This window comes from Ovis canadensis, chromosome 4 (assembly GCF_042477335.2).
Source record: "Ovis canadensis isolate MfBH-ARS-UI-01 breed Bighorn chromosome 4, ARS-UI_OviCan_v2, whole genome shotgun sequence".
In the NCBI taxonomy this organism is placed as follows: Eukaryota; Metazoa; Chordata; class Mammalia; order Artiodactyla; family Bovidae; genus Ovis; species Ovis canadensis.
Genome location: NC_091248.1, coordinates 40,948,372 through 40,971,221, shown reverse-complemented (window position 1 = coordinate 40,971,221; position 22,850 = coordinate 40,948,372). Strand labels below are relative to the sequence as shown.

Here is a 22,850-nt window from a genome sequence, read left to right as displayed (position 1 = left end):
TGAAGCCTTCCCTGGCAGCTTTATTCCCAAGAGGTGTTTTCATGAAAAATCAGATGTTTTTTAAAATGCACTTCCATTTCTATTTTCTGCATAATTGGTCTCTTCAGCTTAACCAGTTTATGATATGACTTTTTTTTTAACCTCCAGCATTTTCTAAACATGTTCAAAATGCAAAGTTTTAAGTATTTGAAACTTTCAAATATTTTCTTTCTTAACTTGTCTTACAGCTGTGTGCACTCAAAAATCTGTGACTTTAATATCCCTGTTGTTATGAATTTTGTTTGGTAGACTACATGCAGCAAACTGGAGGTCAGGCACATCTCTTCTTTTGGATGACAGTGGAAGGATACCGGGTTACAGCCCAACAGCAGCTAGAAGTTTTATCAAGTCGTCAGAAAGATGGAAAACATCAAACCAACCAAACCAAAGGTCTTTTAAGAGCAGCTGCTGTTGGAATTTATGAACAGTATTTATCAGAAAAGGTGAGGATATACTTTAATTTATTTGAGGATACTTTTTGTTTTCTTCTTTGACAGTGTCATTAATAATGGTAGATTATTAATAATTAAAATTAATAGTGGTACTGCCAAAGAAGATAATAATGATTTGTAGTACTTGTAAACATCCATTGTTCATGCTGCTATGCACAGCTGTCTTACATTGCCTTGTTTTATCCTGAACATAGTGTTTTGTATATTATTCTCATTTTATAGGTGAAGAAATTGATTGAATTAGAAAATTGAATTAACCTGTCCAGGGTCATGTAGATGCTAAATAACAGAGTTAAGATTCAGGGTCACACGACTTTAAATAATAGGAAGTAAGAGGTAAACCTTGAAAACAGTAACTAAAACAGAGCTGGAGTGGCCATACTAATATTAGATAATAGATTTTAAGACAAAAAAGTTACTAGATAAACAAGGAACATTTTATAATAGGTCAGTTGATCAGGATGATAAGACAACAAAGCCCACACATACATGAAGAACAAACTGACAGAATTGAGGGAGAAATGGGCAATTCAATAGTAATAGTTGGAGACTTCAGTACCCCCTCTCAGAAACTGATATAACAGTTCGATAGAAAACGACCAAGGATGTGCAAGAATTGAACAATACTTTAGACCAATTAGACCAAATGCATCTGTAGAATACTTCTCCTAACAACAGTGTTATTTTCAAGCATACATATAGAGCATTCTCCAGGATAGATCATGCTGCTGCTGCTGCATGCTGCTCAGTCGTGTCTGACTCTGTGTGACCCAATGGATGGCAGCCCACCAGGCTCCTCTGTCTCTGGGATTCTCTAGGCGAGAATACTGGAGTGGGTTGCCATTTCCTTTTCCAGCGCATGCATGCATGCTAAGTTGCTTCAGTCGTGTCCCACTGTGTGACCCCATAGATGGCAGCCCACCAGGCTCCTCTGTCCACAGATTTCTCCAGGTAAGAATACTGGAATGGGTTGCCATTTTCTTCTCCAGGATAGATCATAAGTTAGGCCATAAAACAACTCTCATTTTAGAGGCATTAAAATTATATATGAGTATGTCCGTTTCTCATAGTAGAATTAATTAGAAATCAAAAACAAGGGATTTGAGGAAATTTATAAATATTTGAAAATTAAGCAACAAATTTCTAAATAGTGTCTGTATCAAAAATGTCAGAAGGAAATTAGAAAATATTTTCAATTGAATGAAAATGAAAAAAACAATACATCAAAATTTATGGGATGCAGTTAAAGAAATGTGTAAAGGCAAATGTGTAGCTTTAAATGCCTGATTAGAAAGAAGGATGTCACATCAGCAATATACATTTTCATCTTAAAAATCTAGAAAAAGAAAAGCATGACAAATCTAAGCAAACAGAAGGAAGGAAGTAGTAAAGATCAAAATGGAAATCAGTGAAATAGAAAACAGAAAGACAATAGTGAAAAATCAGTAGTACAATCAAAGGTTGTAAAATGAACAATGAAATTTAGAAAACTTTAGCTCAGTTGGCCAGTAAAAAAAGATACAGATCACCAGAATCATGAATGAAGGAGAAAGCATCACCACTGACTATAGAAATTAAAGGGACTACAAGGAAATACCATTGTTGCTTAGTCACTAAGTCGTATCCAACTCTTTTACAACCCCATAGACTATAGCCTGCCAGGCTCCTCTGTCCATGGGATTTCCCAGGCAAGAATACTGGAATGAGTTGTGATTTCCTTCTCCAGGGGATCTTCCCAACCCAGGTATCAGACCCTGTATTGATAGGTGGATTCACCACTGAGCCACCTGGGACGCCCCGTAAAGAAGTATTACAAACAACTATGACAACAGATTAGACAATTTAGATGAAATGGACAGATTTCTGGGAATACACTAATTGTCAGACTGACTCAAGAAGAAATAGAAAATACAGTAAATGAATTTAATTAATAATTAAAAATCATCTTTCAAAGAAAAGCCCACGCCTAAATGGTTTTACTAGTGAATTCTATCATATATTTCAAGAGGAAATAATACCAGTATTTCATAAACTCTTCCAGAAAATAGAGAAAAAAGAAATACTTTACAATTCATTTTATGAATTTAGTGTTATTCTCTTATCAAAGACAAAGACATCATTTAGAAAACTACAGACTGAGTCCCTCATGAATATGGACAATAATCCTCAAGAGTCACACTCCAGTATTTTTAATGACTATGCTATAATACCTTTTAATTCATACTTATTAGCACAGAATTATATTTTAATTTTAAGTATATATATTATTTGGAAACCACTCATTTGTGCACTTGCTTACATTTTTGCCTTATGAAATATATTGTATTTAAAAGAGTACACAGTTTTAAGAATAATAGTACAGCAAATGCCTTTATATACTCAATTCAGCTTTAGAAGTAGAACGTCCATTGTATTTTAAAGGGCTTCCCTTGTGGCTCAGCTGGTAAAGAATCCACCTGCAGTGCTGGACACCTGGGTTCAATCCCTGGGTTGGAAAGATTACCTGGAGAATTCCATGGACTGTATAGTCAGTGGGTCACAAAGGGTTGGTTGGATATGACTGAGTTACTTATCTGTATTTTAAAAGATCCCTATGTGCCTTTGTCTGTCCTTACTTTCTTGCTTTCTGATGAAGCCAGTTTTCTCTAATTATTCACTGACTTTCCCATACAGTTTTCCTGTACCTATATGTTCTAAATAATACTACTGCTTCAGCTTCATGAGATTTTGACATTACAAAAACATCAGGAGAGATAACTTTAGACATTTGCCTTCCAGATGGCTGTCATTGTTGCCAGCAGTAGAAAAGATGCCATTGTTGGCAGTAATCATATTTTTTTAGCATGGGACAAGAATAATATCCATCTTTCATTTGAAAATACATCAAGAATGTGTGTGGTGAAAAGAATTACAGTAAACAAATTTATATTATTTTTCTCTAAAACTATTGAATGATTTTTGAAGGGACTAAAATTAACCTTGAAATAAATGTACAGAACTGAGTACATGTAGGCTATAGCAAGAACTCATACAATGAAGAAAATAACTCATTTTTTGAAAATAAAGCTATTGAGAACTCAGATATCACCAGAAAGGAACAGCCAGCTTAAACACAGTTTCCTCACTCTCTTTAATAAAACTATAATTTCTTTGAAATGCCCCTTTATTCTCACACGTTTAAATGATCTATGTGTTTTAGAACCATTTTCCTTGAAAAGGAGAGGTTGTTAACTTATGACATCCTTTATGCTTTGAAGTACTTAAAAAATGGGCATTTAGACATGGGCAACCTGTATGATAAATTCATATATGCAGAGAACCTGATTGACAAACAGCTGGTCTACCAAACCTGGAGATACAAAGTTGATGGACACTTTTTGGGGAAAGCTGGAAACAAATCCTTGTAGGTCTAAACACCTGCTGTTTTTAGTGAGTAAAATCCCATTATTCTTTGCCTAAATGATTTTGTTGCAAGGATATTTCACTTGATGTCATGACATTGCAGTGGTAAGAGAAATAAATGTGATAAAGGCTCAAGATCAGAGCTGAAAGTCATAGTGAATTTTATTTTATAGTTGATTGTATTTAGTTATACCACTGTATAAAGGGTTGTCCTGAAGACTGCAAGTAGATCAGAAAAGTATTGTTTAAAAAGGCACACAAAAATACCCTACAAGATCATAGAATAAAAGGTAAATGTAATTGTTTATTTTTTATTAAATATAAATGTATTTATTAGTCCTGTTATGTGTATAATCCTTTAAAAAGTCTTAGATATATATTTTTTAAGAATAAACAGTGGTATTGCCTACCAATTTTAAATTTAGGTAAAAAGTTTAAAAAATGTTAAAATAAGTTTCTGTATCAGAGAACAGTAATATTATTAAGTAAACTGTTCTGTTTTCTCAGACATATTTTTTGATTAGTCCTATTAATTATCAGTTGCCACTGTTAACTAGTCATTTTGTTTAAATAACTACATTTGTGTAATATGGAAGTAAACAATACAGATTAATAGATAATTTTGGGAAAAACATGCAGTTTTTGTATTTTTAATGTTAAAGTAGTATCATATGTGCAAATATTTCTTCTATATTACTGTGGTTTTTTGAAAAAGGGACTTGGTTAGTTTCACCCAATGTTAGCTCTCTGAAAGTATTGCTCACCATACATATTCCAAGGATAAGGCTTAATCCAATTCTGTGTACCTGAGATTATAGAAAAAATTAAGCTAGATAAATTGAAAATGTAATTTTCCAAATTTGTCTCTTATTTCCTAGAAACTAAGTTTAGTGAGCTCAGAGGGCACATGAAAGGACAGAAACTAACTTAAATCATGTTCCTCTTTGATCTTTGTCACATAGTTGAAGCTGTTGAGTTCTGTTTTTCAGGGTTGGGGTGGGAGAGGGAACACCGCACCCATACACAAACAAATAATAGGTAAGTGTCCTTTTCTTCTTCCTCCAAAAAGCCCCTTACAAGAACCAAAAAAGTACCACCACACCACCTCCCTGAGTTTACTTCTAAGAGTGTTGAATTAACAAGGGGACATTAGAAGTTGTATAGCCCTTATGCTGCACATTCATACCCTCCTGTTTACTTACTTAAAAAAATTTTTTTTGTTCAAGAATGGTTGATACATAATATTGTGTTAATTTCTGCTGTACAGCCAAGTGATTCATTTACACATATACACATTCCTTTTTCATATTTTTCTCCATTATGGTTTTTCACAAAGTATCGAGTGTGGTTCCCTGGGCTATACAGTACGACCTTGTTGTTTATCATTGTATGTATACTAGTTTGCATCTGCTAATCCCAAACTTCCATTCCATCCCTCCTGCATCCTCTCTCCCCCTTGGCAATCTCAGGTCTGTTCTCTGTGTTTATGAGTTTGTTTCTCTTTTGTGAAGTGAAGTCGCTCGGCTCTTTGCGACTCTATAGCCTACCAGGCTCTTACGTCCATGGGATTTTCCAGGCAGGATTACTGGAGTAGGTTGCCATTTCCTTCTCCAGGGGATCTTCCCGACCCAGGGATCAAACCCGGATCTCCTGCAGTGTAGGCAGACGCTTCACTGTCTGAGCCACCAGGGGATAAGTTAATTTGTGTCATGTTTTACGTCGTGCGTGTAAGTGATACGGTAATTTGTCTTTCTCTCTCTCACCTACTTCGGTTAGCATGATAATCTCTAGGTCTGTCCGTGTTGCTGCATATGACTTGATTTCATTCCTACTTATGGCTGAGAAATGCTCCAGTGTGTGTGTACCATTTCTTCTTTATCATTTCATCTCTTGCTGAACATTGAGGTTGTTTCTGTGCCTTGGGTATTGTGAGTAGTTCTACTTTGAACATAAGAGTGCATTTACCTTTAGATTACAGTTTTGTCTGGATGTATGCCCAGGATACTTACATACTTTTTCTTCTCTTCTTGGTTTATCTATTCTGTTCCTTAGAGAGTCTAACAGATAGCATAGAGAAATTGCCTAAAAAATGCATTGTTTTGGTACTGTCTCTAAAAGTTACCATCATTTAATCACTCATTTATTCTCCATAGCCTTCAGACTTAAAAATACAAAAGTTAACATGCTGAGGAATGTCTATAATATTTGTCACATTATGCACCTTGAGATGAAAGTTACTGAAACAAAGTAACTTCTCAAATTTTTTTCTGTCCCTTCTCATGCTGATACTTTGCTGCAGTAGTATAAAACTGAATTAGGATAAAGATAGTCTATTTTAAGTGCCATTCAAAAGGATTGTTTCTAGTGTTAAATGATAAGTAGCCACATGGCATACTCTTTTGACATTTTATTAAATACACATCTAAGACTACTGAGTGCTCAACACTGGCTCGTGGTGACAGTATTTCCTATGTGCTGGACTCATAAGTCTTATGTAAATCTCTTTTCATCCTCACAATAATCATATGTAGTATTTATCTCCATTTTACAGATTGAGTAAGTGAAGCCTTGTGAGAGGAAACTTGCTCAGCAAAAGTTAAGATTTAAATCTATGTTTTTCTAACAAGTCTACTCTGTAGTACCTCATGGCCGGAAAAATGCTAGCTCTGATTTCAGCCTTTAAACATCAAGGTGTCATTTACAAACGGATTTTTTGGCAGTTACTTTTGGTACTATGATTCCATTATTTAATTATCCTACTTTGGCTCCCTGATGCAAAGAGCCAACTCAGCAGAAAAGACCCTGATGCTGGAAAAGATTGAGGGCAGGAGGAGAAGGGAGTGACAGGGGTTGATATGGTTGGATGGCACCGCTGACTAAATGGACATGACTTTGAGCAAACTCAGGGAGATAGTGAAGGAAAGGGAAGCTTAGCATGCTGCAGTCCATGGGGTTGCAAAGAGTCAGACATGACTGAGTGACTGAACAACAAATTATTTAATTCTCCAACTATGAAGGCTTAACTTATATTTAGAAATTTCAAAGATTAATGCTACTTGTGTTTTTCTCTGTTTGTCAGGCATCTCCGAGAGTTACTGTTGATGATTATTTGGTAGCAAAATTAGCAGATACTTTGAATCATGAAGATCCAACCCCTGAAATCTTTGATGACATTCAAAGGAAGGTATTATGTACATCATTTATCATCATATCTTTTTTGAAAACAATGTATATGTCTATATGCATGTAATTTGTCTGTAAAAGGTTATTGAAACGTTATGAAAGTACAGTGTGATAACTAAAAAAGATGTGTTATGGTAATAATACTTCACAAAGTAGCGTTTTTCTTTGCTTATTTACTGTAGAAATGCAGAAAATCCCTATGCTGAGTTATTTACTTTGAATCTGGCTGAAGTGACAGATACAGATTCTAGAATTTTATGAATAGATGATGTATAAATAACAGATTCATTTAATATGTTCTTTGAGCCTTTATTTGGATTTGTTTCTTAGAGAACACTGCTTTGTAGAGCGTTATGTATAACTGCTGTCATGTGGCTTGTTTTGCAGTAGAACTCTCTTCAGTATAACTTAGATGCTAGAGGGGCCAGAAAAGTATCACTAGTTGTGACATAGTCTTATTACTGCCATCTTATAAATAAGGAGCCTATAATTCATTACAGTAATACCTCTGTCTAGCTTTTGTTGAAATCTTATTAGTGGAAATTAGTGCATTATTTGTATTAATGATTGAATATCTTGATTTATTTCAATAAGGTATATGAATTGATGCTTCGAGATGAAAGATTTTATCCTTCCTTCAGACAGAATGCACTTTATGTGCGCATGTTAGCTGAGCTGGATATGTTAAAAGATCCTAGTTTCAGAGGATCAGATGACGGTGATGGAGGTAAGATAGCACACATTGTACATTTATCCGTGTATATATATATATTCCTGTATATATTCTGCTTACCAAAGGAAATCCTTTCAAATACCATAAAAGTGTTCTTAAAGCTGAAATATAAATTGTAATATATTTTAAAATCTATGAATAAATGATGAAGTTTACTTAAATGTTAAAACCTGATAACAAATTAGAACATAACTGTTGAGCCTAGAATTCCTTTTTTGTGTTAAATTTATGTTTTAATTAAAGGATAATTCCTTTACGGAGTTTTGTTGTTTTCTGTCACACATCAAGAATCAGCTATAGGCGCACCCATGTCCCCTACCTCCCAAACTGCCTCTCATCTCCTTCCTCATCCCACCCTTCCAGATTGTTACAGAGCCCCTGTTTATGAGTTTTATAGCAAATTCCCATTGGCTGTCTTATTTTACATATGATGTTGTCCATTTCCATGTTACTCTCTCCATACATCTCACCCTCTCTCTCCTCCCCTCCCCCTGTGTCTATAAGTCTGTTCTCTGTGTCTGTTTCTCCATTGCTGCCCTGAAAATAAATTGACCGGTACCATCTTTCTAGATTCCATATATATTCGTTAGTATACGATATTTATATTTCTCTTTCTGACTTACTTCACTTTGTATAAGCAGCTCTAGGTTTGTCCACCTCATTAGAACTGACTCAGACGCATTCCTTTTTTATGACTGAGTAATACTCCACTGTATATATGTACCACAGTGTCTGTATCAGTTCATCTGTCGATGGACATCTAAGGTTGCTTCCATGTTCTAGCTGTTCTAAATAGTGCTGCACTGAACATTGGGTTACACGTGTCTTTTTCAGTTTTGGTTTCCTCAGGGTGTATGCCTAGTAATGGGATTGCTGGGTCATATGGTGGTTTTGTTCCTAGTTTTTTAAGGAATCTCCCTACCGTCTAACATAGTGGCTGTGTCAGTTTACATTCCCACCAGCAATGCAACGATTCCCTTTTCTCCACATCCTCTCCAACATTTATTGTTTGTAGACTTTTTGATGATGGCCATTCTTGACTGGTGTGAGGTGGTATCTCATTGTAGTTTTGATTTGCATTTCTCTAATAATGAGTGATGTTGAGCATCCTTTCATGTGTTTGTTAGCCCATTGTATGTCTTCTTTGGAGAGATGTCTGTTTAGATCTTCTCCCTACTTTTTGATTGGGTTGTTTGTTTTTCTGGTATTGAGTTGTATGAACTGCTTGTATATTTTGGAAATTAATTCTTTGTCAGTTGTTTCCTTTGCTATTACTTTCTCCCACTCTGAGGGTTGTCTTTTCACCTTGTTTGTAGTTTACTTTGCTGTGCAAAAAACTTTTAAGTTTAATTAGATCTCACTTGTTTACTTTTATTTTATTTCCATTACTCTAGGAAGTGGGTCATAGAGGATCTTGCTTTAATTTATGTCATTGAGTGTTCTGCTATGTTTTCCACTATATTTTCCTCTTAAAAATTCTGTACCTTCTGGTCTTACATTTAGGTCTTTAATCCATTTTGAGTTTATCTTTGTGTATGGCATTAGGAAGTGTTCTAATTTCATTCTTTTACACATAGCTATCCAGTTCTCTCAGCACCACTTATTGAAGAGGTTATCTTTGCCCCATTGTATATTCTTGCCTTCTTAGTCAAAAATAAGGTACCTATATGTGCATGGGTTTATCTCTGGGCTCTCTACCATGTTCCATTGGTCTATATTTCTGTCTTTGTGTCAGTACCATACTGTCTTGATGACTGTAGCTTTGTACTATAAACTGAAGTCAGGAAGGTTGATCCCTCCAGCTCCATTTTCTTTCTCAAGACTGCTTTGGCTATTTAGGGTCTTTTGTGTTTCCATATGAATTGTGAAATTTTTTGTTCTAATTCTTTGAAAAATGTTGTTGGTAATTTGATATGAATCTCTTTGAATCTGTAGATGGCATTTGGTAGTTTAGTCATTTTCACAACATTTACTCTTCCAACCCAGGAACTTGGTATATCTCTCCTTCTGTTTAATGTTGTCTTTGATTTCTTTCATCATTATAGTATTCCATATACAGTTCTTTTGTCTCCTTCAGTTCAGTTCAGTCACTCAGTAGTGTCTGACTCTTTGTGACCCCATGAACTGCAGTATGCCAGGCCTCCCTGTCCCATCACCAACTCTCGGAGTCCACCCATCCCATGTCCATTGTGTCGGTGATGCCATACAACCATCTCATCCTCTGTCGTCCCCTTCTTCTCCTGCACTCAATCTTTCCCAGCATCAGGGTCTTTTCACATGAGTCAGCTCTCCGCATCAGGTGTCCAAATACTGGAGTTTCAGCTTCAACATCAGTCCCTCCAGTGAACACCCAGGACTGATCTCTTTTAGGATGGACTGGTTGGATCTTCTTGTAGTCCAAGAGACTCTCAAGAGTCTTCTCCAACACCAGTCAAAAGCATCAATTCTCTGCGCTCAGCTTTCTTTATAGTCCAACTCTCACATCCATACATGACCACTGGAAAAACCATAGCCTTGACTAGACAGACCTTTGTTGGTAAAGTAATGTCTCTGCTTTTGAATATGCTATCTAGGTTGCTCGTAACTTTTCCAAGGAGTAAGCGTCTTTTAATTTCATGGCTGCAGTCACCATCCACAGTGATTTTGGAGCCCAGAAAAATAGTCAGCCACGATTTCTACTGTTTCCCCATCTATTTGCCATGAAGTGATGGGACCAGATGCCATGATTTTAGTTTTCTGAATGTTGAGCTTTAAGCCAACTTTTTCACTCTCTTCTTTCACTTTCATCAAGAGGCTCTTTAGTTCTTCTTCCCTTTCTGCCATAACGGTGGTGTCATCTGCATATCTGAGGTTATTGATATTTCTCCCGGCAATCTTGATTCCCGCTTGTGCTTCTTCCAGCCCAGCATTTCTCATGGTGTACTCTGCATATAAGTTAAATAAGCAGAGTGACAGTATACAGCCTTGACATACTCCTTTTCCTATTTGGAACCAGTCTGTTGTTCCATGTCCAGTTCTAACTGTTGCTTCCTGACCTACATATAGGTTTCTCAAGAGGCAGGTCAGGTGGTCTGGTATTCCCATCTCTTTCAGAATTTTCCACAGTTTATTGTGATCCACACAGTCAAAGGCTTTGGCATAGTCAATAGGTAGGTTTATTCCCAGAAATTTCATTATTTTTGTTGCAGTGGTAAATGGGATTGATTCCTTAATTTCTCTTTCTAATTTTTCATTGTAAGTATATAGCAATGCAAATGATTTCTGTGAATTGACCTTGCATCCCATGACTTTGCTAAATTCACTGATAGCTCTAGTAATTTTCTGATAGTGTCTTTTGGGTTTTCTATGTATAGTATCATGTCATCTGCAAATAGTGAGTTTTATTTCTTCTTTTTCCAATCTGGATTTCTTTATTTCTTTTTCTTATTGCCATACCTAGGACTCCCAAAACTATGTTGAATAATAGTGGTAAGAGAGGACACACTTGTCTTGTTCCTGATCATAGAGGGAATGCTTTCAATTTTTCACCATTGAGAATAATGTTTGCTGCAGGCTTATCATATATTGCCTTTACTGTGTTGAGGTAGGTTCCATCTGTGCCCATTTTTTGAAACATCTTTGTCAGAGATGGGTGCTGAATTTAGTCAAAGGATTTTTCTGCATCTGTTGAGATGGTCATATGGTTTTTAATCTTTCAGTTTTTTAATATGATGTATCTATTGATTGATTGATTGATTTGTGTATGTTGAAGAATTGTTGCATTTATTGAGTAAACCCAACTTGATCATGGTATATGAGCTTTTTAATGTGTTGTTGAATTCTCTTTGCTAGAATTTTGTTGAGGACTTTTACATCTGTGTTCCTCAGTGATATTGACCTGTAATTTTTTTGTGTGTGTGTTGTCTTTGCCTGGTTTTGGTATCAGAGTGATTGTGGCCTTGCAGAATGAGTTTGGAAATATTCCTTCCTCTGAAGGTTTTTTGAAGATTTTCAGATAAATAGACATTAGCTCTTCTCTAAATGTTTAATAGAATTCCCCTGTGAAGCCACCTGGCCCTAGGCTTTTGTTTTTTTGGGAAATTTTGGATCACAGTTTTGATTTCATTGTTTCTAATTGGCTTGTTCATAATTTCTTTTTTTTTTCCTGATTCCATCTTGGGAGGTAGAACTTTTCTAAGAATCTGTCCATTTCCTCTAGGTTGTCCATTTTATTAGCCATATAGTTGCTCTTAATATCCTCATATGATCCTTTGTGTTGTCTGTTGTCACCTCTACTTTTTCATCTCTAATTTTGTTGATTTGATTTTTCTTCCTTTTTTTCTTGATGAGTCTGGCTATTGGGTTGTCAGTTTTATCTTCTCAAAGAACCAGCTTTTAGTTTTATTAATCTTTGCTATTGTTTACTTCACTTCTTTTTTATTTGTTTCTCCTCTGATCTTTATGATTTCTTTCCTTCAACTGACTTTGGGATTTTTTGTTCTTTTTCCAGCTGCTCTGGATGTAGACTTAGGTTGTCTATTCGATGCTTTTCTTGTTTCTTGAGGTAGAATTTATTGCTATCAACTTCCCTCCTTAGAACTGCTTTTCCTGAATCCCATAGGTTTTGGGTTGTCATGTTTTCATTGTCATTTGTTTTTAAGAATCTTTGGATTCTTTATGAATCTTTAAGAAATCTTAATCTTTAAGAATTTTTTCTCCAGTAACCTCTTTGTTATTTAGTAATGTGTTATTTAATCTCCATGAGTTTGTGTTTTTTGCAGTTTCTTTTTTCCTATAGTTGATATCTAGTCTCATGACATTGTGGTCAGAGAAGATACTTGATACAATTTCAGTTTTCTTAAATTTACTGAGGCTTGATTTGTGACCCAAGGTGTGGTCTGTCCTGAAGAATAGTCCATGTGCCCTTAAGAAGAAAGTGTATTTTTCTGCATTTGGTGGAATGTCCTGTGAAAATATCAGTGAGGCCCATTTGGTCTAATGTTTCATGTAAGGTTTGTGTTTCCTTATTGAGTCTCTGTTTTGATGATCTGTCCATCAGCGTCAGTGGCATGTTAAAGTCCGCTACTATTACTGTATTACTGTTGATTTCCCATCTTATGCCTGTTAGTGTTTTCCTTATTGAGATGCTCCTATGTTGGGTGCATAAATATTTACAATTTTATGTCTTCTTCTTGGATTAATCCCTTGAACATTGTGTTGTGTCTTTCCTTATCTCTTATAATATTCTTTATTTTAAAGTATTTTGTCTGAAATGAGGATCGCCACTCTGGCTTTCTTTAGGTTTCCATTTGCATGGACTATCTTTTTCCGTCCTTTAGTCTCAGTCTGTGTTTCTGTAGGTCTGAAGTTGGTCTCTTGTATGCAGCATAATATGTAGGTCTTGTTTTTGTATCCATTTAGTCAGTCTGTATCTTTTGGTTGGTGCATTTTATCTGTTTACATTTAAAGTAATTATATATGTTCCTATTAGCATTTTCTTAATTGTTTTGGGTTTGTTTTTGTAGGTCTTTCTTTTCTCTTGTGTTTACTGGGTATGTAAGTCCATTTAGTATTTGTTGTAAGGCTGGTTTGGTGGTGCTAAATTCTCTTAACATTTACTTGTCTGTGAAGCTTTTGATTTCTCCAATTTTGAATGAGATCTTTGCTGGGTAAAGTAATCTTGGTTATAGGATTTTTTCTTTCAGTACTTTAAATATATCCTGCCATTCCCTTCTGGCCTGCAGAGCTTCTGCTGAAAGATCTGCTGTTAAGCATATGGGTTTTCCCTTGCTGCTTTTAATATTCTTTCTTTGTATTTAATCTGTGTTAGCTTTATTAATATGTGTCTCGATGTGTTTCTCTTTGGGTATATCCTATAAGGGACTCTGTGCTTCTTGAACCTGATTGACTGTTTCCTTTCCCATGTTGGGGAAGTTTTCAGCTATAATTTCTTCAGAAATTATCTAAGTGCCTTTGTTTTTTCTTACTCCTCTGGGATTCCCTGTAACTCCAGTGTTGGTGTGTTTAATATTGTCCCAAAGGTCTCTGAGGCTGTCCTCAATTTTTTTCATTCTTTTTCCTTTATTCTGCTCTTCAGAAGTTATTTTCACCATTCTCTTTTAGCTCACTTATCCATTCTTCTGCCTCAGTTATTCTGCTATTGGTTCCTTCTAGAGTATTTTTAATTTCAGTAATTGTGTTATTTATACCTGTTTGGTTATTCTTTATTTCTTCTGTGTCCTTGGTGATTGTATTAACTGTGTTAATTACTTCTTGCATCTTTTCCATTCTATTTGAAATACTTTGGAGTATCTTTACTGTCATTATTCTGAATTCTCTTTCAGGTAGATTGCTTATTTCATTTTTGTTTATTTGGTCTTGTGACTTTCTGTCTTGTTCTTTCATTTGTGCTGTATTTCTCTGTCTTTTCTTTTCTTTTTTTCTTTTTTCTAACTTGTCCCACTTTCCCAGGCTTTAGGGTTGTATTCCTTCTTTGGTTTGGTTTTGGCCGTTGGAGGGAGAGGTTGTTGGTCTGAGTGGCTTGTGTTGACTTCTTATTAGGGGTGACTAGTGCTTGTGTTCTAGTGGGAGGAGATTAGGCAGGTAGGTAATTACAGAAATAATGGGGCATGTACATTCACTTCCACACATACAGTTGTAATGAAAGTATTCTAAAGAAAAGAGTGCAGGAGATAGACTTGGTAAACAAGGGAAACCAAATGTGATATTGATCAATTAAAAGCAGAGCTAACTAATGCTCAATCTGGAAAACTGAGCCTAAGCAGATTGCCAACTGAGGAATATAGCAAGGAGAGCACAAGAATTTAACTTACTTAGTGAAGAAAGAAAGAGTGAAGGAAAAAAGGGAAAATAAAAGAAAAACAGAGGGAGAGAAAAGAGAATTTTCCTTTAAATTCTTGAAGCATGTTTTCAAATGGATTGTCACCCCAATATTTTTATGGTAGTTTCTTTTTTGCTTGTAAGTAATAATTGTCATGATTAATGATAGGATCATTGAGAAGATTAAATGAGATAACAAGTGATGATTGAATGTCCTGTAAACTATAAAACATTGTAAAAACATTTTTTTCTGTTTTTAATTGTACTCTGTTCCAAATCCTGTATAAGATAAGCCAGAAGAAGCTACAAGAGTCATTTATTCCAATCTTTCAGTTTTCTTCTGTTCACATTGTATAGTGAAGAAAACAGACTTTAGGAGTGATAACACTTTGATTTTACTCCTTTTCTACTACTTATTACCTATGTGATGTTGGCCAAACACTTAATTTCTTTAGGCCTCATTTTTCTCAGTTATAAATGTAGGCTAATATTCTTGTAGTAATATCCTACCTCAGAGTTGTATTTTAATGGAATTCTGTATGTAAAATGATATATAAACTAAAACACAAATATCGGTTTTTCTTCATAGTAAATAATTGGCTGTTTAAGAACAGTGCGAGAGGCAGCCCTTAGACAGTTTGCAGACTTTAGCCCTGATGACCAGTTTTACTGGTGATTCAGTGCAGAAGTACTTATTAAACTCTAACGGAGTATCTAGGATTTGATAAACTTTCTAGCAAATTAGCAATGTAAATACAAAGTAAATGGGAAAGACTTTACTAAGTATTTAAGAGAGTGCTTTAATTTTGCTCATATACTTATAAATGGAGTTAATGGACAGGACCACTTAAAGTTGGAGATACAATAGATGTATTAAGTGGTTAGCACTGCTTTAGCAAATGCCTCTATTTTGGAAGCTCTCTACCCTCCCCTCTTTTCTACCCATCCTCCCCACTCCTTATTCTATATTAGTGAGACTTTACTTTTTAAATAATATAAGAAATATAGTTACAAAAATTTGTACATTACAGTAGCTTTTATATTGATTGTTGATCTAGTATCTTGGTTTGTTGTAAAACTGGAATAGTACTCTGTTAACTGTATTTGTTTGCTTAATGGAGGGAGTTTTCTATTTTTAAGAGCACTTCTCTGGGAGCTCAGTAGTAAAATTCAGTGTACTTCGAGTTCATTATATATTTTATCTATTTACTGTCTCCGTTGAAAAATGTTTCACAGAGCTGATATGAAATTTGTAGTAGAAACTCTTCTTCCTTAAAGGACTATTATAAATGTTTTCATTGTATATTTTAATTTTGTCTACTTTAGAAATTTGCTTAGTGTAGTGAAATGGATTTGCTATATGACCCGGAAAGAAAGAAGATGAATTAAGCAGCTAATTTATAATCATCTATGTATCATATAGTGATCATAGTAGCGATATATTCTGTGGGAGTAGTTTTTGATCCTGTAGTGTAAAAAACTCTTCCAGAATCTTCTAAACTGACTTTTAGCTTCCATTTATATTTGTCTTGTATGCGACTGATGGAAGCAAATTATTTATGTGATCTCAAACCTCCCAAAATGTCATATTTATTTAAAACACAAAGTAGATTAAGAGGTTTTTTTTTTTTTTCCCTGTAGCTGATTTTAATCTGAATCAAATGAACTCTTTTATGTCAGTCATTGAGTAGTCCCTCACATTGGAATCATTGATTGTAGTTTGGAATTAATATATACACATTCATCTTTTTGTCTTTCTGGTACATTGCTTTTTAACATTCCATGTCCTAATTAATGAGCTGTTACATGTTTTATAACTGAGAAATTGCCTAATACTTTTTTGAAACCATGTTAAGTATATGGAATCATGGATATAATTTGAAACACTTTTATTAAAAATGGGTGTTATGTATATTTGTCAGTGTTTAGGTTTTAGGCATTTGCTAGAAGTTTTTCAAGTAGTAATGCTTATAATTTTCTTGTTTGTATAGGATTGTTTAATTAAAATAGACCTTATATTTTCTGGTTATAAATTCATTTTCTGACTTTTAAAAATTAAGCTTCCTGATACTCTGTGTATTTTTTAAAGTCCTGAAATTCCAGCTGCTTTTTAGACATTTTGAAATAATGATCCAATCTAGTGTTCAGTGTGTAGCTGCCCCCTCCCCCCAGCTTTTTCTTTATGTAGGTTAATTGAACACAGAGTTAGTGGGTAAAGTCTTACCATGTATAATAGTATCCTGTGGTAGTTTTTCTTTGTTTTAGAAGAAATTTTATTCCTATTTAAGTAAATTTCATTCTTATTTAACTAAACTTCTGTAGGAAGGTAGGTAGCTGCATGGCTTGCTTGCCCATGCTCTCTCTCTTCCGTCTTCCTTGTCTTTGTCCTGAGATTGCCTTCTTTAGTTAGTTTAGCTCTAAGTTATTTTCAGGGTAGATGTTTTTTCCTTAATTAAAACTAATTCACAGACTTATAAATGTTTAAATTATGCTTTCCCTTTTAAATTTTAATTTCAATCACCTTTTTCCTCATCATGTCAAACAGTAGCTTCTTTTGTTTTCTAATATCTTTAAGCAGTTGTAGAAGTCTTGATTAAATATAGATCTCCATTGGCTTTAGACAGTCTTAACTTTCTGAATCTTATTGTTAAGCAAGAAAGTAAACTATGCCTTGTTTTGCTCCATTGTTCTTGTTATTTAGTTGGTAAGTTGTGACTTTTTTGCAACTACATGGGCTGTATCCCATTAGGCTCCTCTGTCCATGGGATTTCCCAAACAAGAATACTGGAGTGGGTTGCCATTTCCTTCTCCAGGGAATCTTCCCAGTCCAGGGATCAAACCCATATCTCCTGCATTTCCAGGTGGGTTCTTTACCACTGAGCCATCAGGGAAGCCCCTGTTTTGCTCCTGGTTTTTCTTTTAATTTGACATGTCTTTGGTGGGAAGACTTAAGAGGTGGGCAGACCAAAGAAGGTAAGAGGCATATAATTGAATAAGGAGGATAAAGAACTATTTTTTTATACATTTTAATTATCCTAGGTGGAATTTCCTATTTTTATGTTCAGAGGTTTGAGTAATTGAGAAATGTTTTTGGACAGTTAGAGGTGTTGAAGTTGGAAGGCAATGCCAGCTGCCTCTGTCAATAGTAATAGAAATTTCCTTTGAAGATGCATCTTGAGATCGAAACTACAAATAATATCTGAGCCAAAGCCTTTGACTGTGTGGATCACAATAAACTGTGGAAAATTCTGAAAGAGTTGGGAATACCAGACCACCTGACCTGCCTCTTGAGAAACCTATATGTAGGTCAGGAAGCAACAGTTAGAACTGGACATGGAACAACAGACTGGTTCCAAATAGGAAAAGGAGTACGTCAAGGCTGTATATTGTCACCCTGCTTATTTAACTTATATGCAGAGTACATCATGAGAAACACTGGGCTGGAAGAAACACAAGCTGGAATCAAGATTGCTGGGAGAAATATCAATAACCTCAGATATGCAGCTGACACCACCCTTATGGCAGAAAGTGAAGAGGAACTAAAGAGCCTCTTGATGAAAGTGAAAGAGGAGAGTGAACAAGTTGGCTTAAAGCTCAACATTCAGAAAACGAAGATCATGGCATCTGGTCCCATCACTTCATGGCAAATAGATGGGGAAACAGTGGAAACAAGTGTCAGACTTTATTTTGGGGGGCTCCAAAATCACTGCAGATGGTGACTGGAGCCATGAAATTAAAAGATGCTTACTCCTTGGAAGAAAAGTTATGACCAACCTAGATAGCATATTCAAAAGCAGAGACATTACTTTGCCAACAAAGGTCCGTCTAGTCAAGGCTATGGTTTTTCCTGTGGTCATGTATGGATGTGAGAGTTGGACTGTGAAGAAGGATGAGCACCAAAGAATTAATGCTTTTGAACTGTGGTGTTGGAGAAGACTCTTGAGAGTCCCTTGGACTGCAAGGAGATCCAACCAGTCCATTCTGAAGGAGATCAACCCTGGGATTTCTTTGGAAGGAATGATGCTGAAGCTGAAGCTCCAGTACTTTGGCCACCTCATGCGAAGAGTTGACTCATTGAAAAGACTGATGCTGGGAGGGATTGGGGGCAGGAGGAGAAGGGGCCAACAGAGGATGAGATGGCTGGATGGCATCACTGACTCGATGGATGTGAGTCTGAGTGAACTCCGGGAGATGGTGATGGACAGGGAGGCCTGGCGTGCTGCGATTCATGGGGTCCCAAAGAGTTGGACACGACTGAGTGGCTGAGCTGAACTGAACTGATATGCTACAAGCCATATAGTAACTTTAAACTGTTTATGAATATTGCTTTGCCGTATATTCCTTTGTGTTTTTAACAGAGTGATATCTTAATTGGTAACTTAATTTGATCAGATATATACTAAAATTCTGAGGAAAAAGATATTGCTTTTAATAATTACTCTCTAACATTAATTTAAAAAAATAATTTCTAGTTGCTTTTTAATTAAATGACATTACTCATGGAATTTTATGTGTCTTTTGTTCTACTAATTGTATATTGATTTAAGAATGTAGACTTCAGCGTTTTTGATGCAGATCAACCGTGAATAAGTGGACTTTATAGGTTTAATAAACAACTTTTTATCTTTCATATTAAAGAATAATTTTATTTGTAATATTAATCCAGTGAGACAGAAGTAGCAAAATACCTCTGACATTTGCTGTTGTGAAATGTCATTCATTTCAAATTATAATTTCAAGTGTCATTCTGCAGTGTTTACCTCATGTTTACATTTATATTAAACAACAATATGATACTATGAGAATAAAATATATAAAATGCTTTTTTTTGGGTACATAAATGCATTTTGCGGCGGGGAGACAACTTAGGTACAAAGCTGTTTTCACTGAAACAACCTGGCTTAGAAAACCATGAATGCAGGTGTTTGGGAGGAGCACACCACGGTTTTCTTCATTGTTCTCTCTTGGCTTCTGAAGCTTTCATTCTTGGGCTTGAACCTTAGATAAAGCACTGTTCAAAGAGTTTTTGACTGTATACTAAGTTGAATTTTCCTTCTCACAGAATCTTTTAATGGGTCTCCTACAGGAAGCATAAATTTGGTAAGTACTGTTATGACTACTTTAATTCTTAAAGTGGCCTGAAAATAATATGAAAAACTGAGCCTTAACATATGTAAATAAATGATATATTAGAACCCTCAAATCATCCTTTATAAGAAGCTGTTGCACTTCTATAGAAATATTAAATTCACATTATAAGGGATCTGTGGATTAGAACTTAATGAAATGAAGTTTATTTTCTTTTTAAAAAATAGGTTTAAATCACCTGCCTGATTTAGTTGCAAGTGATAATAATGATTTCATTATTTTCAACCTCAGTATTTAATATTTCACTCTGGTCAGTGCTATGATGGGCAGTAAATTTATGACACATAAATGTTTACACTGGAATTAGTTTTTTCTTCTTGTAATTAGAAAAGAAATATAAAACTGGTTGGGATGCCTGAAAACCTAAAGATATTTCTTAAGGTCCATACTAACAAGTTCAGGTTATTGAAAAAATAAAAATAAAAACATTTTTTAAGCTTAGAGGGTTTTACAAGAATTAAGCAACTGTATTCTGTGATTACAGGTTTAAGAATGACACATTTTTAGCATATAAACTTCACTGGCATTTCATATATTCAAGGTGAAATGTGAAATAATGAACATTTCAGTTCTCTTATATATCCATGCTTGCCATTGAATACCTTGTTTCATAAAATGCTACTAGGGAGAAATATTAGTGTTGTGTGCAAGTTTCCGTCCAGAATTTGTTGAGGATGGGGAGAGATGGTTTGCTTTGTTTTTCCTTCTACTACCTACGTGACTTTTTCTTTTGAGCTTTTTGCAGTAGATAAGTAGTTGAGAGGTCATTGTCTTATGTTCCTTAGTATGACATTTATTTCTAAAATGACCTTATTGTATAAATGTTCCATTATTGTACAGTGTATTCTGCTGCTGATGTTAAGTCGCTTCAGTCGTGTCCGACTCTGTGCGACCCCATAGACGGCAGCCCACTAGGCTCCTCTGTCCCTGGGATTCTCCAGGCAAGAACACTGGAGTGGGTTGCCATTTCCTTCTCCAGTGCATGAAAGTGAAAAGTGAAAGTGAAACTGCAATGTATAACCTTTAACAAAACACTAAAGCAAATCAGCCATAGTGTTATGTCAGATATTTTGTAATGTTTTAAGTATTTTCCTAAATTATCTGCTATTGTTACCATTTCCTTCTAATATTCCATAGAGTTATGACAAAAAGGAATAGCTTCTGGAGTCTGAACAGTGTTAGCAATATAGTGCCCATTAGGAAGAAAGTTTCCAAATATGATGAAACTTTTCCTTGCATTGAAATTTTTTAGTATTCATGTTTGTAGTTCTTGTACAAGTGTTTGAATACTATTAAAAATATTTTCTTCTTCATTCCCTATCTGGGATAAATACTTTTTCAAATAAAAGAGATTCCTTTTATCATATAGTGATATAAAAGCAAAACAGTCTGTGAATTGAAAAAGGTGACACTTGACATCAGTGACCTACAGTTTTTGATTTTCACACAAATCTGCTAAATCCCAGCTTTTAAGTAGCTGGAGTCTTCTGGATTCTTTTTTTTAAATATATAGATAAATTTGAATAAACAGTTGCATTTTAACAATAGTTTGATTACAAAAAATTGTTCGTAAGACTATTGTTTTTTTCATATTTAATGAAGATAATGTTTATTAGTTGTATTAAAATTGTAAACTGGATCATTATAGTTTATTTCAGCAAACTAAACAAAGAAAATATTTAATGTGGTGGTTTACTCATTTTTTGATTGAGATTAGCACATAGATATAAGCGTTTTTGAAGTGCCATTGTAGTTCTGTTTGCTCAGTTGATTATCGTAGTAAATTTCAAATTTTGGTTTTTATCCTAGCATAATGTTACAGGAAACACTTCTTTTTTTGGCAAGAAGTTCAGGAATCTTAACCCATAGTCACTTTGCAAGCTGTGTTTTATTTCAGGACAACATTAATGCACTTGTTTTGAAATCACAGTTTCCTTTGATTAATCACTACTTATAAATCACAGTGTAGTTCCATGGTTATAATGTCATCAGTTGTAACTTTATATAGTCTAGTTGATATTTACACATGCGTTATAACTGTGACTAATGGTTAAGAGACATTTCATTGAATTTTTTCATCATACTTAATGTAAATATTAATTGCATATTTTATGTGTGCTAGAAAAGGCATTTATATACAGTGTTTTTCAACAGTTTCTGGCTTACATACTATAAGATGCTAACATGGTTAAAATAATAAGAAAACAGCATATAACTTTTTATATGTTTACCTACAAAGGAGGGTTACCAGTAATAATAATGCTTTTTTGAAAAAGGTGATTGTTTTATATTCCCTGTACTAGCTTATAGTTAGAAGAAGATTACAGTAGATAACAATTTTAAATTTTGTAGAATATTCCATTTCCTTTGGGGTTCTATCTTTCATGTAAAAATAATTCTAAAACAAAGGTTCTGCTATTTGTCAAAATGTTTTGTTGTAGATCAGTTAAAAAATTAAATGCATTTTAATTCTTTTCAAAGTATTTTCATTCACATTATATCCTGATAGAGTTGTAGGACAGATATTACACCATTACCATTGAGAAAACTGAAATACAAGAAGGCCTTACTGATATGGCTAAAGTCTATTAAGGTTATCAGTGGCAAAGTCTGGACTGACTAGATCTAATTTAATTGAATGGTTTTCCCACTCTACTTGTGGATCATCTGTATGGAGTTACCAAATTTTGTTTCTTCTGATGATCAGTCTTTAGTAGATAGAATTTTGGCTTTCTTCTTAGGATGCAATTGCTTAATTTTAAATGGCTTTATGTCATATGCATGACTGTATTAAGGTCATTTAGATGACTCATTAATAACTGGCAATACTACATTAGGAATCCAAAGTTCATTCAGATCCCATGGTTTTTCAAGTGTAAAATATGTCTGAATCATATACTGTCTGTGTGTTATAGGTCCCTAAGACCACTCCTGTGTTCACTGATTTACTAAGAGGACTCACAGACCCCAGCATAGCTGTACTCACAGCTAAAATTTATTATAGTGGAAGGATATAAAGCAGAATCAGCAAAGGGAAAAGGTGGATGGAGCAAAGTCCAGAGAAAACCCAGCTC

The 22,850-nt window shown here is 34.8% G+C and overlaps 1 protein-coding gene across 4 annotated transcripts in view; it reads left to right on the top strand.

The window, feature by feature from the left end:
- The window catches only part of SNX13 (sorting nexin 13), a 148,460-nt gene that overhangs the window by 95,410 nt on the left and 30,200 nt on the right, over nucleotides 1-22,850 (top strand). For all 4 annotated transcript variants that reach the window (XM_069587605.1, XM_069587607.1, XM_069587604.1 and 1 more), the window contains 4 exons: nucleotides 289-482; nucleotides 6,973-7,077; nucleotides 7,671-7,803; nucleotides 19,691-19,728. In XM_069587605.1, the coding sequence (XP_069443706.1) occupies nucleotides 289-482; nucleotides 6,973-7,077; nucleotides 7,671-7,803; nucleotides 19,691-19,728 (470 nt within the window). The remainder of the gene's footprint in view (nucleotides 1-288; nucleotides 483-6,972; nucleotides 7,078-7,670; nucleotides 7,804-19,690; nucleotides 19,729-22,850) is intronic.